Source organism: Styela clava, chromosome 5, assembly GCF_964204865.1.
Source record: "Styela clava chromosome 5, kaStyClav1.hap1.2, whole genome shotgun sequence".
Lineage (NCBI taxonomy): Eukaryota > Metazoa > Chordata > Ascidiacea > Stolidobranchia > Styelidae > Styela > Styela clava.
The window spans coordinates 11842339-11857840 of record NC_135254.1 but is presented as its reverse complement, the minus strand read 5'-3'; the positions used below and the strand labels follow the sequence as shown (position 1 = coordinate 11857840).

Below are 15502 nucleotides of genomic sequence, written 5' to 3'. Positions count from 1 at the left end.
TGATTAGTTAGTCTACCGGTATTTGTTTCTGGAATCATGGACTGGATCTGTGGATGGTGGAGGAAACTGTAATTGATCAGCGATTACGTGGAACACCCTACGGCACGAGGAGTCCAGCAATCCTCTTGCACATATGCATCCCCGCATGGGATTCGAACCTGAGAACCCAAGCAGAGTAATTAGAGATGCTGTGGCAATGTTACATGTCATACTGTACAGTCATATAAGGAACCTGTTTCGATTAAAAAAAATATGTAGGCTACAGCAGAAACATAAAATCGCTCAGAGGCAGCTGAAGCAACAACATCAACTTCAAATGATCTTCGAAATCTACTAGCCTATGACTAATGTAATATAATGAACTAATAACTGTACTCTCTGCACAGTCCTGTCACCCAAAACGACGACGACGATGCATATTTTGGCATAAGTCAAAGGTCAAATAATCGCAAACATAACGCAATAAACCGTTTTGTTAGGGTAGTCTAGTAGAAAACCTAGTGCTGTAGTGCCCAAGGACAGGTCTGCAGGTAGACAAGCCCATTTTATTGTCAATTGCATGGGTTTTGGCGTATGTGAAAGCCGAAAGGTGCGTGTTGCCTATAATCATTCAGTTTATAAAGTCTGAAAGTCAGAATTTGTCAGTAATGTTTATTGGTGGCTATCAAATGTCATACAAGAACAAAGAATGTAATGTCATAATGCCTGAGTACCGTATGCCAGTGCTCCCTGAAAATGCACATGATTGAAATCCTATTATATCTGACAGTCTGGTGGTTGGTGGAATGAGTCATCCACCAATAGGGTGGTGTAGCCAGTCTGCGGACGATTTCATTCAAACCGCTATAAAACAAAAACCAATATTTCTAACCCGTTAATTTTTTCACCGTAGGTGCATTGGCATTTATTCTACACGCTGAACTTCGAATTAACTTTCTACGACCAGGGGTTAAAGCTAAACAAACCACCAAAGTACGACACTCTGAAGATGTATTTGCGACCGAACGACCAGTGTGCGACCACGGATTTCAAGCCTTGAACATCGTTTATGCTGCGTCGAGACTAGGGCATACGCAGCCATGCATGAAAAAATGGGCTTCTAATTGCATTTCTGACCGTCATATATTTTAAGAACACGATTATTTCAAACAAAATTCTTCAAATTATAAACAAACACTGCATCACAGCAATCAAACAGACAAAAACACGGTGGTCGCAAATTAGTTGACAAAGATATTATTGACGTATTGGAAATGCGCACCCCCCTACTCCCCCTCCTTTGAAGGTAGAAACGCGAAACTTTAAAGATGGTTAAAAGAAACACAACTCTACCCACCTGCCAAGTTTCATCTCTTTATCTCTTATATTTGTATGGATTTTCAACCTTTTTCGAAGGAACAATGGGTAGTTGGCGACATGGTAAAATGGTCCGTTTTTTTTGTTCGGTCAGGTTTTCGGTCGTAACTTTTTTATTTGTGGCCGCATTTTAGTGTGATTTCGTAGAGCTACGAGGGATAAGTGGACGATAACGCGTGAGAAATATCGGCGCGGTTCGTTAATTTTTTCGGCATTAATTTAATCGATGAAGTTGATGGTCGCAGATAGGTCATGGCCGCAAAGTGGGTAAGCCACCCTAAACAGTGCTGACAAGTGCTAACATAACAAAGTCACTGATAATGAAAACCCTGCACCTTCCAGCTTTCACAAACACACCAAAATCCATTCCTATTAACAACTACCGGTAAATGGCGTCTTTTGAAACGTGAGTGAGTGTCTATCTTAGCAGTTGAATATGCGAAATTATTAAGCCGTGACTCGGGATCCTTGTTTGATTGGATATTAACTAACCCTTTTATTAATTTTCTAGCCAGCTTTATACAGTTATAGTAATTTCTCCTAAAAAAGAACTCACCCAACTGTCTGACTGTACTATTGCCTGTTGATAGCAAAATGTCATACGGATACCCATATCAGCAGGTAATTAATCTACCTTATTGCTTATTTATCTAAATGGGAGCTCAATATTATGGTGATTTGTATAGGAGAATTTTATAAAGGTAAAACTATATGGTAATTAAAGATTTTAAATCGGGGAAATCCTTCAGTATCTACGTTTGTATATTCTCGGTATCGTATCAAGTAGATGAGATATATTCAGGTCTAGCATAATTTAGTATCGCAAATATTGATTACGAACTCACGAACGCCTACAGTCTCTCTGATATCTGGATTGTTCTGACGAGAAAACGAGAGAGCGTATGACTCTGTATAGGACGTAGCTTGCTCGATTTCTGATGATCATCTGCACGTTTTTTGACGACCATCCGTATATTTTGACAAGCCCTATTATGTCGTAGTGACGTAGGTTATTCAAATTTTCCATCAATTTTACAATAATGCAGTCATGTCATTTTATTTCAGGGTGGCGCACCACCTCCTGGTGGAGGATACCCACCTCAACCACAAGGATATCCACCACAGGGAGGATACCCACCACAACAAGGAGGTTACCCCCCTCAAGGAGGATATCCACCAGCACCTGGAGGTCCAGCATATCCACCTGGGCCGGGGGGACCTGGGTACCCACCAGCTCCTGGTGGAGCACCTGGATATCCCCCTGCACCTGGATATCCACCAGCTGCTGGAGGTTATCCTCAGCCTGGAGCACCAGGGGCATATCCACCACCTGGACAATCGTCAGGTTATTTTTACCTTATGTTTTGTATTTATAATCTTAATAAGTGTTAATAAGGATGTGATAACTGTTCAAGTAGCTATTTGGGAAACTGGAAATTTGTTGTTTTTCCATATAACAGTGTAAAGCAAGGGTGGCCAATAGCCGATCGCGATCGACCAGTCGGTCAGCAAACTCAGCGCCTCTTCAACGGAGAATTTGGAATTAGTTCAGCTCTGAGTCTCAATGTTTTTCTCGAGAGCGTCCGCTCCTTGGTCTTCCTGATCTTTGTGCATCAACTTCAGTTCCAGTTTCCAAATTTTGCACCTCATTCCTTGGTTTAATATCCTTGTCATTCTGTGGGTAGGGATGGGCAATATAGAATAATTTACTATTCTAGAATAGTTAAATCGAATCCAGAATACCGAATCCTATTCTATTTTTATACCTATTCAAATAGTGGGAATTTCGCACATTGCTGGATTTAGATTTTAAATTGTAAAAACAGGCATTTCCCAGAAATTCGTTATATATCTACCCAGACTTGGCCCTGCTTAAACAATAGGTTTTCAAATTTATCGTTGACTAAAATACCACAGACACTCGATCAAACGTATGTCAATCTTGAACGATAGAAACAGACTCGTCGATTTGAACAACAAAAATATGTAATCTTTCGGGATTGAAAAATAAATGCCTTGTACTGCGATATAACTTCGTTTTTCGGAAAATGGTTTAGTAAAAATAATAAAACTATTTGCAAATAATATTGGATCTAAATTAATCGCAAATAATGTCATAACATTTGATGCCTGGCTTTTGGTTTACATCATTTTGTTGTGGAAAACTCAAAACTCGCTGGTCACGAAAATCATTTAATAATGTAAATTGAAGCAAGGCACGTCTGTAAAAATTAAGATTGTTACAATAAGTTTATCGGAATATCACCAGTCAGCACAAATAATTATTATTATACGATAACTAGATAGTACAGCGGAAAACGCAAAAATCGCCGAAGAGGCAGAAACCGGATCCTGTTATCGGATTCGGATCCTGTTGGATTCAATACTTTGGGATTCCAATCCTCCGGATTCGGTATTCCATATTGCCCATCCCTATCTGGGGTTTGTCGAAAAAGGAACACAATACCTAAATTTTACTCCATACTATGTTTCCTGAAGAAATGAACGCTCTATGATGAGTACCTGAAAAGCTAATCAAAATTAAAAGTGTAAACTTACTTTTGAAACACCCTGTATAGTATTTCAGTCTTGGCAAGACCAATAGACCAAGAGTTTCAATAAGCTGTGGTATTTTATAGAATAGCTCAAGCATAATTTATATTTACACACGTTTATCTGTTATTATTTGTTCTGTCAAATTTATGTAGAATATACATCATGTTTTAACCTGTAAAACAATTGACTAACCATGAAATATTTTAGACAGTTCTATGAACCAAAACTGGTCCAAAACCACAAATTTGAATAGTGTATTGTGCAGTTTTTGGTTCCCAATGAATTAGTATTTGAGAATTGACAGTTTAATAAAATCTGAATTGCTGTCAGTGTCAGTGTCACTTAAGTTTTATCCAAACGGATATTTTTTTCACTTTGCACAGGTCTCGGATTCGATGCCTTAGCTGGACCTCCCCAACCAGCAGCACAAAGTTACGGCCAACCACCAGGTGGCTATGGATATGGTGCACCACCTGCACCAGGGGGTTACCCACCAGCTGCGGGCTATCCACCTCAAGCCCAGCCAGCTTATGGTGCCCCGCCTGCTGCAGGATACCACCCCCCAGCTGGGTATGGAGCCCCAGGACCTTGTAAGTAATCACTTTTACTATTTCTCTTGAATATTAGGCTATTATATTCTTTTTTGTGGTTGACATCGAATTAGAAACTACGGTAAATATTTGAAAAGTTATATGTTTTCTGGCTGAAATACTTGGTTGTGAATGTTTTTGTAGTAACAATATACAGATTTTTGCCGTAAGATAGTTTTGTATATATAGAGCTAGGATAGAAATTCATTGTTGTTTTGTTGAATTTGTGTGATGGTATTCATGGCCTAGATGGAAAAACGAAAACAGTCAATCGATTGGAATTAAAATTCTATATTTTTTGTTTTTCCATTAGGACATGGAATACCAATATGCGAATTCACAAAAAAAGACTTAATACAAGCCGTGTCAAGTCGCTGTATTCATTTAGAAAGATATGCTATGAAGACCAGATTTCAGAGAAATCATTAAAACTAGAAATTCATTGAACAGTTATACTTTTTAATTTAGATCTTTTGTATGCATAACATGTTGTGAGAGGCTTCCAATAGTTTTAAAAAAATTTTTGCGATTTTTTCTGTAGCATATCCCATCTTTGATAGCTGTTCAAGCAAATATCATATTTTGGATACGTTATACCATATTTTTCAATGATTTTTTTTTACAAAGAAAGTCTTGATGATTTACTAGATGTATATTAGTCAATATCAATTTGGGCAACATGTTTAAATAAACTGGTCAAATATTTAATATAATCCATAACACATTTTTAACAATCCCATAGTAATCAGTTTAGTCTAATTCATCACAAAGTTGGAAGTACTGTATACCTCATAGTCATAAAGCAAAATGCCTTTTTTAGCAAGGTACTTTCAATCTTACAACAACTGAATAACTTTTTTTACATCTTTCCAAGTTGATGAATTTTTTATGAATTTTTTATGAATTTGCATCTATCTGAAAGTCTATTCCTGGAGATATGGGAACAGATAAACAGCTAGCTATCTCCGATTCGTCATATTTTGGCCTGTGTAGTATTTTATATTCTTTGCTTATATTCTAGTTCTAGCATATATAGTTTGTTGGACAGTTATTCAGATAGGACTCACTTTTATTTTGCTTTTATAATAATGAGATATTCTGCCCTTGCTTTCGATGATTTCCATCATGAGATATACCAATGAAATAGTATGTAATAGAGTAGTTCTTTTTTCATTTTAGTTCTTTCAATACTAATATTGCAGCATTTTAAAGCATTTATACATATTTTTTGGGCTTTATCAACGATTATGCATAATTCACTCTGTATATTAAAATGTGTACTGTATTTTGAAGTATAGATTTAGTCAAGTTCATTTCCTTACTGATTATGCTGTGTATATTAGTGTTCTATAGCTTGAAAATAATTGGGAATAAGTATCCATTTTAGAATGTTAATTTACTGACCAGTGGCCCCATAGCAGGTATTGGCATTTTATTGAGAAAATTTGTTTTAGTATCTTAGGATAAAATACCCATTAACCAATTAATCCAGAATTGCTTGTATTTGATTATATTTTGAATATTTCTGATCTTACTTTAGATTCATGTTTAGAAAACTGAAATAGATTACCGGTATGTGAAAACTTTTGAATATTTTTCTAACTGGATAGTTAATCCTCCAATTGCATTTGTTACTATCGTTATTACTTTTCAAAAAATGATATTAAACTATATGTTTGAAAATCTTTTGTAAGTTTAATAATCTCTGATTTTGATTGGTTAATAAGGCTTGTAATAAGATGAGTAGATACTGTTGGATCAACTTTAAATTTTAGTGAATAATTTTGGGGACATTGTTAAACAGGAAAGCAGGATTTTATTGTTTCAAATGTTAGACAGGAATGAAAATATGGTATATTATTAATTATAATATCGGAATGATAGGGTGAAAATAGAAAACAGGTGGTTTATCGACGCTGGAATTTATCATCATTAGATCACCAGATGATGCAACGTTTTCATACATTTATTTCTGCAGTTGCTCATTTTGAAACTTCTCCATCATGACAAATTATATCACAAATATCATTCTTATCATCTGAATATTTAGGATGTTTGCTGTAAAATATTTTTTCACAGTAAACAATATAAGATAATTGGTTTGAGTTTTTTATGTCAATATAATTACTAAAAACGTGGACAATATCAATCAGAAATACAACACACAGAAAGTAGGCTATAAGATAATTGCTGCTTCCACACTAATGTAAAAGAAAGTATTTCACACTAATCTGTCACAATTAAAATTTTAACACTCTCATAAACGTCAAACAATTCTGTAACACATTGTGCAGTTAAACCTTTTCTAATTGCTCAATGTATCGCCATACCTGATTTGCCATGACTATTGTAATATGAATAAAATATGTCTAATTATGGAATAAGTTCATAGAAACTCAAAAATTTGATCTCTCGTACTTATTTTTGTGCATGAGTGTCCCCATAAGAGATATGTTTAAGAAATAATGTCTGACATCCGATATCGACTTTAATGTTTGCTTACTGTTTTTCATGAACCTTCAGGGATTGAGTACAAAGCACACCTTAGAATAATAACAGAAAGAAAATCACTCTCGTTAAAATACTGTGTGGTGATTGACTATTCAAAATACATTATGGAATAACAAGTATATTCTAAAATGGGTCTTTTTCAACAGAGATTTCACATTAACCATTCATTGTGAATTCAAGGAAATTAATTTTACAACACAGATTGTAAAGAATTTACGATAATTATGAATTGTTTGAATTTTTATTATTCTTTTTACAGTTTATTTTTTGGCTGAGAGGTGCATGTCAAATATTTCTGTTGGACCTGATTGGCGTTGATAATAGTATATTAATAGCTGGGCGGTATTGCAGGCTTTTGCAGAATTTGATTGATTAAGCACTTTGCAAGTAAATCACGAGATTTTTTTAAACCACGCCTTTTCAATACTTCTTTTCACTTCTACCCTTATCGAAGTTCACTGTAGGTTATTCACATTTACTTATCTCAGACAGTTTTGCTGTTTAATATCCCAAATAACCGATTAATGAGGTTTTTGTGGTGGTTTTAATTAGTTGAACTTGGCATGGTGCCTCATAAAAAGAACAGCTTATTGTCTCTTGCTGTTGGACCCCTGTGGAGTTAATTTTATTAAATCTTCAGTTACCCAATCAGGCTTTATTTCTGTAAGATTGATGTGACATTTTCCTATTAACCATTCAACTTTGTGACGAATTAATATCTCTGTAGCTCAGTTGATAATAGTGGTGATAGATTGATGGATATTGATCTGCTGTCTTATACCTCTCAGTATTATAAAATGCAAATTTTTCAAGTGAAGAGTCCATTTTCAGGCCATAATATTTTGTAGAATACCTAGCAGGCTTAGTTTGTACAAAATGAAAATAGAAGTGTTTGTTCAGACAGCCTAAAACAAGGATATGTAGCTTGTAAAATATTTTGACTTAAGAAACTGATAAGTATTTTTTATAAGCAGAGTTTTTAGTATCATAATAGGAGGCAGTAATCATGTTAAGGTACCATAGTGCTTTCAAAGTAATAAACTTAATATTGACTGATGCCACGCCCTCTTTATGAATCATGTATATTATGATTCATTATCCTAGAATCATATTGTGGTAAAAAGATAAGCGTTCATTTTGTCAATGCTCATATGATCACTAGATTGTATTATTATGTGTGTTGTTAAATCAGCAGTGCAAATAGTAATTATCATGTGACAAAATTCATACCTAATAATAGGATGTGGGTGTGTTATTAATTGTTTGCCAAGATTTGATAATATACGCTAGTTATATATTTGAATTGCCATCAACTTAATAATCAATTTTAATAGGCTTTAAACTTGCGTGTATGATATTGTATAAGAAGCAATAATTGTAACTGTGATTTGCCCACAGGTAATGATAGTGGCATAATAATGCCGGTGTTATGACTTTGTATTTGCCTGTGGCATGGTCATCCTGTTGACAACATAGTTTAGAAGTGGTATAAAATATGAATAATATTAACAAACGTAAAAAATAAACTGGCTTTGCAATGATAGTCTTAACAAACCACATTGTTTAGTATAAAATAAGAAAATAAAAGACCTTTAATCTAATAAACCTAAACATCACATGATCTAATTGTGCATATCACAAATGATTCATCGCTACATTCTTTGTTACCTTTTTTAAATGTTTAAATTATTCATCCTATCAGAGTCAAGATAATTATAATTCATATTAGCTACTTGTACACATTTTTAGTTTAAGAGCATGCTGTTGTTCATTATAGCCATCCTAATTTTCTGGGACCAGTTTATCAATTTTAATAGTCAACCATTCTCATCTTTTTTTCTGAATTCATTCATTCCCAATGTTTGTGTGAAACGAAAACGACATGAGTAGCCAATCTTTATTTACATATATTTTGGCTTTGGGAAAACCAGATCCTTACTGATTGGGCATATCCTAATGTTATTTGTAAAATTCGGGTACATTCCAACCACCCAGGACCCAAACACAAGTGATTTATCCAGACCTAATATATAATAACTGCCAAACTATCAATCACATAACTTAGTATTCTCCAGATAATAAGGTGTGGCAATGACGTGGCTATGATACTCTCGAATAAGAATACATTGAAATTATTTTTGTTTTATATTGTGCATCACTGATCCATATCCATCAATGAGATGTGAATGTGATACTGTTAGTCACGTAGTTGTATCGATTTTTATGGAGATTGTGTGTGAATATGATATGCTAGTCTGCACATGGGACTTAGTTTTGGAATGTAAAAGTGAATCAAACCTACTTGATAACTTGGATTTAATTTAAAATTCGGAAATTTTTTTAGTCAGCTTTTAGCTTTATATTTTGAAGCATTATGGTGGAGTTTCTTACTGTGATTGTTGTTAAATAAATAATGTTACATTTTGGAAATTTACTCAAGATAATTTTTGTTTAATTTGTTTTAATATAATTTCTAGATTATCAGGCTTCTTCTTATCCACAAGGTAGGTGAGGTCAGTTGAATGAACAATACTTTGCATTTTGAATGTGTTTTTTGCATTGCATGCATTTCAGATTATCGTTTTGCAAGAATGATACTTTGGTGAATAACTATTTGCAAGCTCGATCAGAGTTATGTGCTTATAAGCCGGTCCCTTAGTTTGGCAATTTTTTTTCGAAGTTTTAAACTCGGCTTATATTCGAGAATATACGGTACTATTATTACTACTTTTGATTGAACAAAAATTTGGTTTTATCATTTATTTAACTATATGAAAATATGTGATTGTTTGCATATCCAGATATTGCTCAGTGCAGCAGTGGTTCCATGTTTCAGTGTTTTTAAACTATTAGCATGCTAGAGTGAATATATCCAATTTCATTAATTACTAGTTTAAATAAATAAGACTAAGCATTTATTGATAAAATTCCATTATGTGATGTTTGCTTGTAGTGATAATATTTGTTTAAAGCTATTAAGCTTATTAGCATTACCTTGAGAAAAGAGTGCAGCTCTTGCATTAGCAGTGATCGTTTTTTCTTTCTCTTAAATTTACTTACTATTGCAAGAACTGTTGTCTTTTAAAGTGTCACTAATCTTGCCAGTTAAATGTGATTTTTAGTTTTCGTTTTGATTTTCTTGTTTGAGATTTTGTGCGTGGTTTTTGCAGACATCTAAATTACTGATTTGTTAACTTGAGTAAGTCGGAATGTGTCGTTCCTACTTATTTTATTCTACTAGCTAGATATGTTAATGCCAATGAATACAAGCAATAAATAAATTTCAGCCCATTGTAAATTGATTCATTGTTTGTTTTGTTTTAGTCTAAATCTCTAAGTGCTATAAAATCGATATGTTATTGCATTGCCTTTGTATTTGGAATGGATGAAATGCAGTGCCCAAATTTCGGTGATATAACCGTAACAATTCAATACCTATAAATTGCATAAAATTTCCTGATAAATGGAGATATTTCAAATTTCCAAACTGAATTTTGCTGTGTTGTGGTACATTTATTTAATAGCTTATGTGTTAAATTTTAATCATATTAATGTGGTAACAAGTAAATGAGCTTAATTCATATTTTCACAAAATGTTCAACAGAAACACTAAATATCATAATTTATATGTTCAATTCAATGCATGGAATTTTACCAAAAATATATAAGGGTTAAAAACTGCACCAAATCCAAATTGTTACGAATTGACAATAATTTGGTTTACTCTGACCACCTATATAGTTTCAATAAGCAAAACTGTTACTATATATTTCCAGCACATAAGATGAGTAATCCTCAACAATTAGCGGCAGGAATGGCTGCAATGACGATTGCAACTCACGGAACAGTTAAGGCTTATCCTTCCTTCAACGCAGAAGAAGATGCAAAAATTCTGAGGAAAGCAATGAAAGGAATTGGTAGGTTTTTATGTAATTCCTCCGATGGGCTAATGTTTCAGACAAATCCTATTGTGATTCTACTGTATAAGGTTTTACTTTTTATGTTTCAATGGTTTACTCTGACCAAGGGTTTGGACAAGGAGCTGCAGCTACTATTAGTCTTGGAATAACTTGGTGTCTTTCCAGTTTTGCATATCCCATCAATATTTCCTCTTTAGTCGATGGTAATATTATTTTATTCTGCTATCTCCTTTCAATAATGATACCATCTTTTTGATGTGCAATGGACATTATTTTTCAATAAAGTTTAAATTTTGCTCATAAATGATTATTCACTTTATTAAAGGAACTGATGAAAAGTCCATAATCAATGTCATTGGTCATCGCAACAATAAGCAGAGGCAAGACATCATAATTGCTTACAAGCAAGCTTATGGAAAAGTAACTTTTTGCTAATTATTATTAATTATTTATCAATTTATTATTATTTATTAAACTCTAATCTGTATAAAAATGAAACCTGAATTTCTTCATCTTCATCAAATCAATTAAAATGAAATTAATATTGTCAGATGTTTCTGTGATTTGATATTGAATGCTGTGAATAAAAAACACTCGTAGGGTTGTAGTAATGTTTTACTTGGCAGTCAGCCGCCACCTTTACCAATATCTCTCGAATAGACATCTGATAATCAATAATCATATGATAAGAGAAATACCCATATTCAAGTATTTGCTCATACAGACTGGTATATTTACTTTCACCTATTATCTATATTTGTTTATATTCCTCTCAGTTGAGTTGAAAAAGCACTTATTGAGTCAACGGTACATAATTCTTCAATTCTTATTGCTACTTCCTTTTGACCTGTGTTGTTATTACAATAGAATAATTATAGGAAGGATGACGAGACTGTAAACGTTAGCCTTATTGTTTACTTAATAATGAGTCATGTACTGATTGATTTTAACAAGGTAAACTTTATCCCACAATTTAATGAAGCTTCGCGACACATAGTGGTATTTCTAAATTAATTCCTGTTGGATATTGATATCAAATTTGAATTATGCAAGCAAATCTATAAGTACTACAAGTATTTTTGCTTTCAAATTTTTTTCATGATTTTAGAGCAGAAAACCATGTTGAAGGACTTTGAATTTTGTTGACAATAAATTATTTATCATAATATTATGAAACTTTCTATAAACAGGATCTGATCAAAGATTTGAAGTCTGAACTGAGTGGAAACTTTGAAAGTTTGGTGAAGGCAATGTTCATGAAACCTAGACATTATGATGTCTATTGTTTGGAAAGATCAATGAGCGGAATTGGAACTGATGAATCTGTAAGTAATAATACGAGTAGCATAGGATAATGTCTATTTTTACAACAGATGTCATTTGAACCCTATGTCTTTTTCAAGCCATGAATAGGCTTACCATTCATTCACTAAGAGTTACATAATGGCCCATTGACAATACCAGGAAATACAACTCATTAGGTTTTGGCGTTGTGACGCATCATGCTGATCGTTGGGAATATGCTCGGACCGCACCTCTAATCACCTTGCGTGGGTTCGCAGGTTCCAATCCCATTCAGGGATATTGATATGTGGAAGGATTGCTGGACTCCTTGCCGCTGTAGGGTGGTTCACATAACCGTTGGTCGTTTACGGCTTCCTCCACCAGCAAGTATATACATCTGAAAAACAAATATTTGGCTAGCTTTTAGCTAATATCATACTCGAAGTGGACAGGTAACCTGACGAGAGCCCGTAGTTCACAATATGAATAAGTCGTTTTATCAGTTTTCCTCTCCCTTGGGATGAATATTCAAACTCTACCTTAAGTCAACAGAATAAGGTACAACCTGATGGTTTAACAAAACTGGTTCTGGAAAATAAGGCACATTTCATCTTGTGATTTATGAACTGTACTTCTGAGGCTTATTTTATTTTGAGAATTTCAGAACACCGAAAACTTCTCCAGTTCTGCTGATAATAGGAATCCTATATATTGTATTAAATATTCATTGATGTATACTCAGGCACTGATAGAAATCTTCACTTCAAGAAGTAATGCTGAGATAAAGGAGATTAAGGAAATTTTCAAAAAAGAGAGAAAGAAGGATTTGGAGAAAGCATTGAAGAGCGAGACAAGTGGACATTTTTCAAGATTGCTTGTGTCTTTATGCAATGTGAGTAAACCTGAGTAATTTGGACATAGGTTGATATGTGATTTACTCGGAGCTCAGAAGCAATAAAAACTGATATCTGAGCGAAATTACAGATGGCCTCTGAAGTGCCAAGAGCTATCGAGACTGTAAAGAATAGTATCAATCATTGTTCACAATGCAAATCGACACGATGTACTTGATCAGTTTGGGTCAATATGTTCAGAAAAATAGCCATATAAAACTGGAATTATTAGAGAAAAAAAATTGATATAACTTTTTCCATCTATATCTATAAGTCTATCATCAAAATTAACTTATATTTGGGTGACCTTGTCATTTTTGAAGAAGTATGTTGTCTAGCATAGATTTATGAAATTGAATTTTTTTTTATTCGTTCAGGCATCAAGAAACGAAACGACTTCTGTTGACCAAGGAAAGGCCCGTGCTGATGCCCAGGCTCTCTATCAAGCTGGTGAAAAGAAATGGGGAACTGATGAGGCTACATTCAACATGATAATGTGTTCCAGAAGTATTCCACAACTTCGTGCGACATTCATAGAGTATCACAAAGTAGGAAATATTTTTGGTATATTGCTTGTGAAAACCTTGTTGATTCAGAACCAAGTATTCTTATATCAAGTCCTATAAACAGAGGAGGTGCCATTAGGACTTGTTGTTTTTTAGATTATATTAATGTACTTTTAATACCGTAGTAGCACTGTAGCTGAAATTTGGAGTTCATGCAATGAACAATTTCTAGATTTGCAGTTATCAAAATTTCATGTCAAGACTTTTAACAAGTCTGTGCTTTTTTGTTTTGTGAAGATTGGCTCTTCGTAAAAATAGTTTAACATGTTCTTGATCAACTTGTTTTCAATCAGATTGCAAATAGAGATATTTCAAAATCTATTGAGGGAGAATTTTCAGGAGATATTGAGGAAGGGCTGAAAGCTGTTGTAGAAACTGCTCGTAGCGCACCTGCGTACTTCGCCAAGAGACTTTATAAATCTATGTCTGGTGCAGGAACTGATGATCACACACTGATTCGAATTGTTGTCTCTCGTTCAGAGGTAATTTCCGATTATATTTTGTACAATTATTTAAAAATATTTCTGCATTTTCTGAACGAGGTAATGTGGAAAAGTTTTCATATTTTCAAATAGATTTGAGTGAGCAGCTATGTTTCCTGTTGATATCTCCATGACGAGTTTTTAAAACAATGTTTATACAACTGCAGGTCTTGGGATAACGTTTATGATGTTTACATTTGGGTGTGAAGTGGGAAATGAATTGATTCTATCATATATAATGTGGCATTGCGACAAGGAAAGGTATTCTGACCATTTAGTTCATATTTGCTCTCTTGTTTTTAGATTGACATGGTAGAAATCAAACAAGAGTTTCAGCGTACATATAGCAAAACATTGGGCAGTTTCATTCAGGGTGATACCAGTGGAGACTACAAGAATCTTCTGACGACTCTCGTTGGACCATAGGTCTATAAAATCCAACAATAAATAATGGCAATTTGTATTCGGACTGTACAATGAATATTTTTTTAGCTCTACTTTTCCTTGCAGTCAATGTGAAATTTTTAAGCAGCTTATATTCACTCAAATTCAGTTAATAGAATTTACATTTTGACATGGTTAGTATGCAAGATGTTCGTAGTGGAATTTTCCTCATGTTTTAGAGATAACGCAATTATAATCTGCAGTAAGTAAACATTTTATATACTTCATATGAAAATCGTTTTATGATTGTTATCAAAGTGATTTTCTAACAAATGCAAATGATGATATTTTTCATCAAAATTATAATTTCAGGGAAATGTGTATCTAATCAATGAAAATGTGCTCGTTTTGCTGATCAGGCATTTTGTGTCATGGCTTTTTTATGTTTCCACTCTATATTTGGTTAAGTTGCTGAGACACAAGCTCATTTAGAAATGATATTACAATTATCAATGCAGTTTTTTATCCCATACTTGCACTAAAAATTCGTTGTGTATGTTTCTAAAGACTGATACAGAACCATTTAATTTTGGTTATTTTATTCAGGACATCTTCATAGTCCATATCTAGGTGATTCACTTTTTTATTCAGCTTGTTTTTGTGCTGCACTAATCGAATGCTTAAATAGTTTTAAAAATTTATATTCACAAATGGTGGTAACATTTCAAGGCTTACAATTATTTTTGGGTTTATATCTTAAGATTTGAAAACAGGATTCATTATTACCTACCACAAAGTAATATAGTGATATTTTTGGTGTTGACCTCATATAGTTTGTTTGTTAACTAATAGTACTGATCACATCATTTCAAACCATATTTTGAGAAACGTACTCAAAAAACTATATATTTTAATCAGTAGTTATCACCGCCATTGCAAAATATATCTCATCAAAGTCAA

General features: G+C 33.7%; 1 protein-coding gene across 2 annotated transcripts; it reads left to right on the top strand.

Moving 5' to 3' along the window:
* The first annotated feature begins 1843 nt into the window (after positions 1-1843).
* Positions 1844-15502, top strand: LOC120345191 (annexin A4-like). 2 transcript variants are annotated; one of them, XM_039414622.2, is made up of 11 exons: positions 1844-1977; positions 2422-2701; positions 4296-4502; positions 9491-9517; positions 10790-10930; positions 11259-11353; positions 12124-12258; positions 12960-13109; positions 13488-13658; positions 13970-14158; positions 14462-15502. In XM_039414622.2, exons 1-11 carry the CDS (start codon positions 1951-1953, stop codon positions 14582-14584), a joined length of 1545 nt encoding a protein of 514 aa, XP_039270556.2. In that variant the 5' UTR covers positions 1844-1950; the 3' UTR covers positions 14585-15502. The 2 variants fall into 2 exon arrangements, with proteins under 2 accessions (XP_039270556.2, XP_039270557.2); XM_039414623.2 differs by lacking the exon at positions 9491-9517.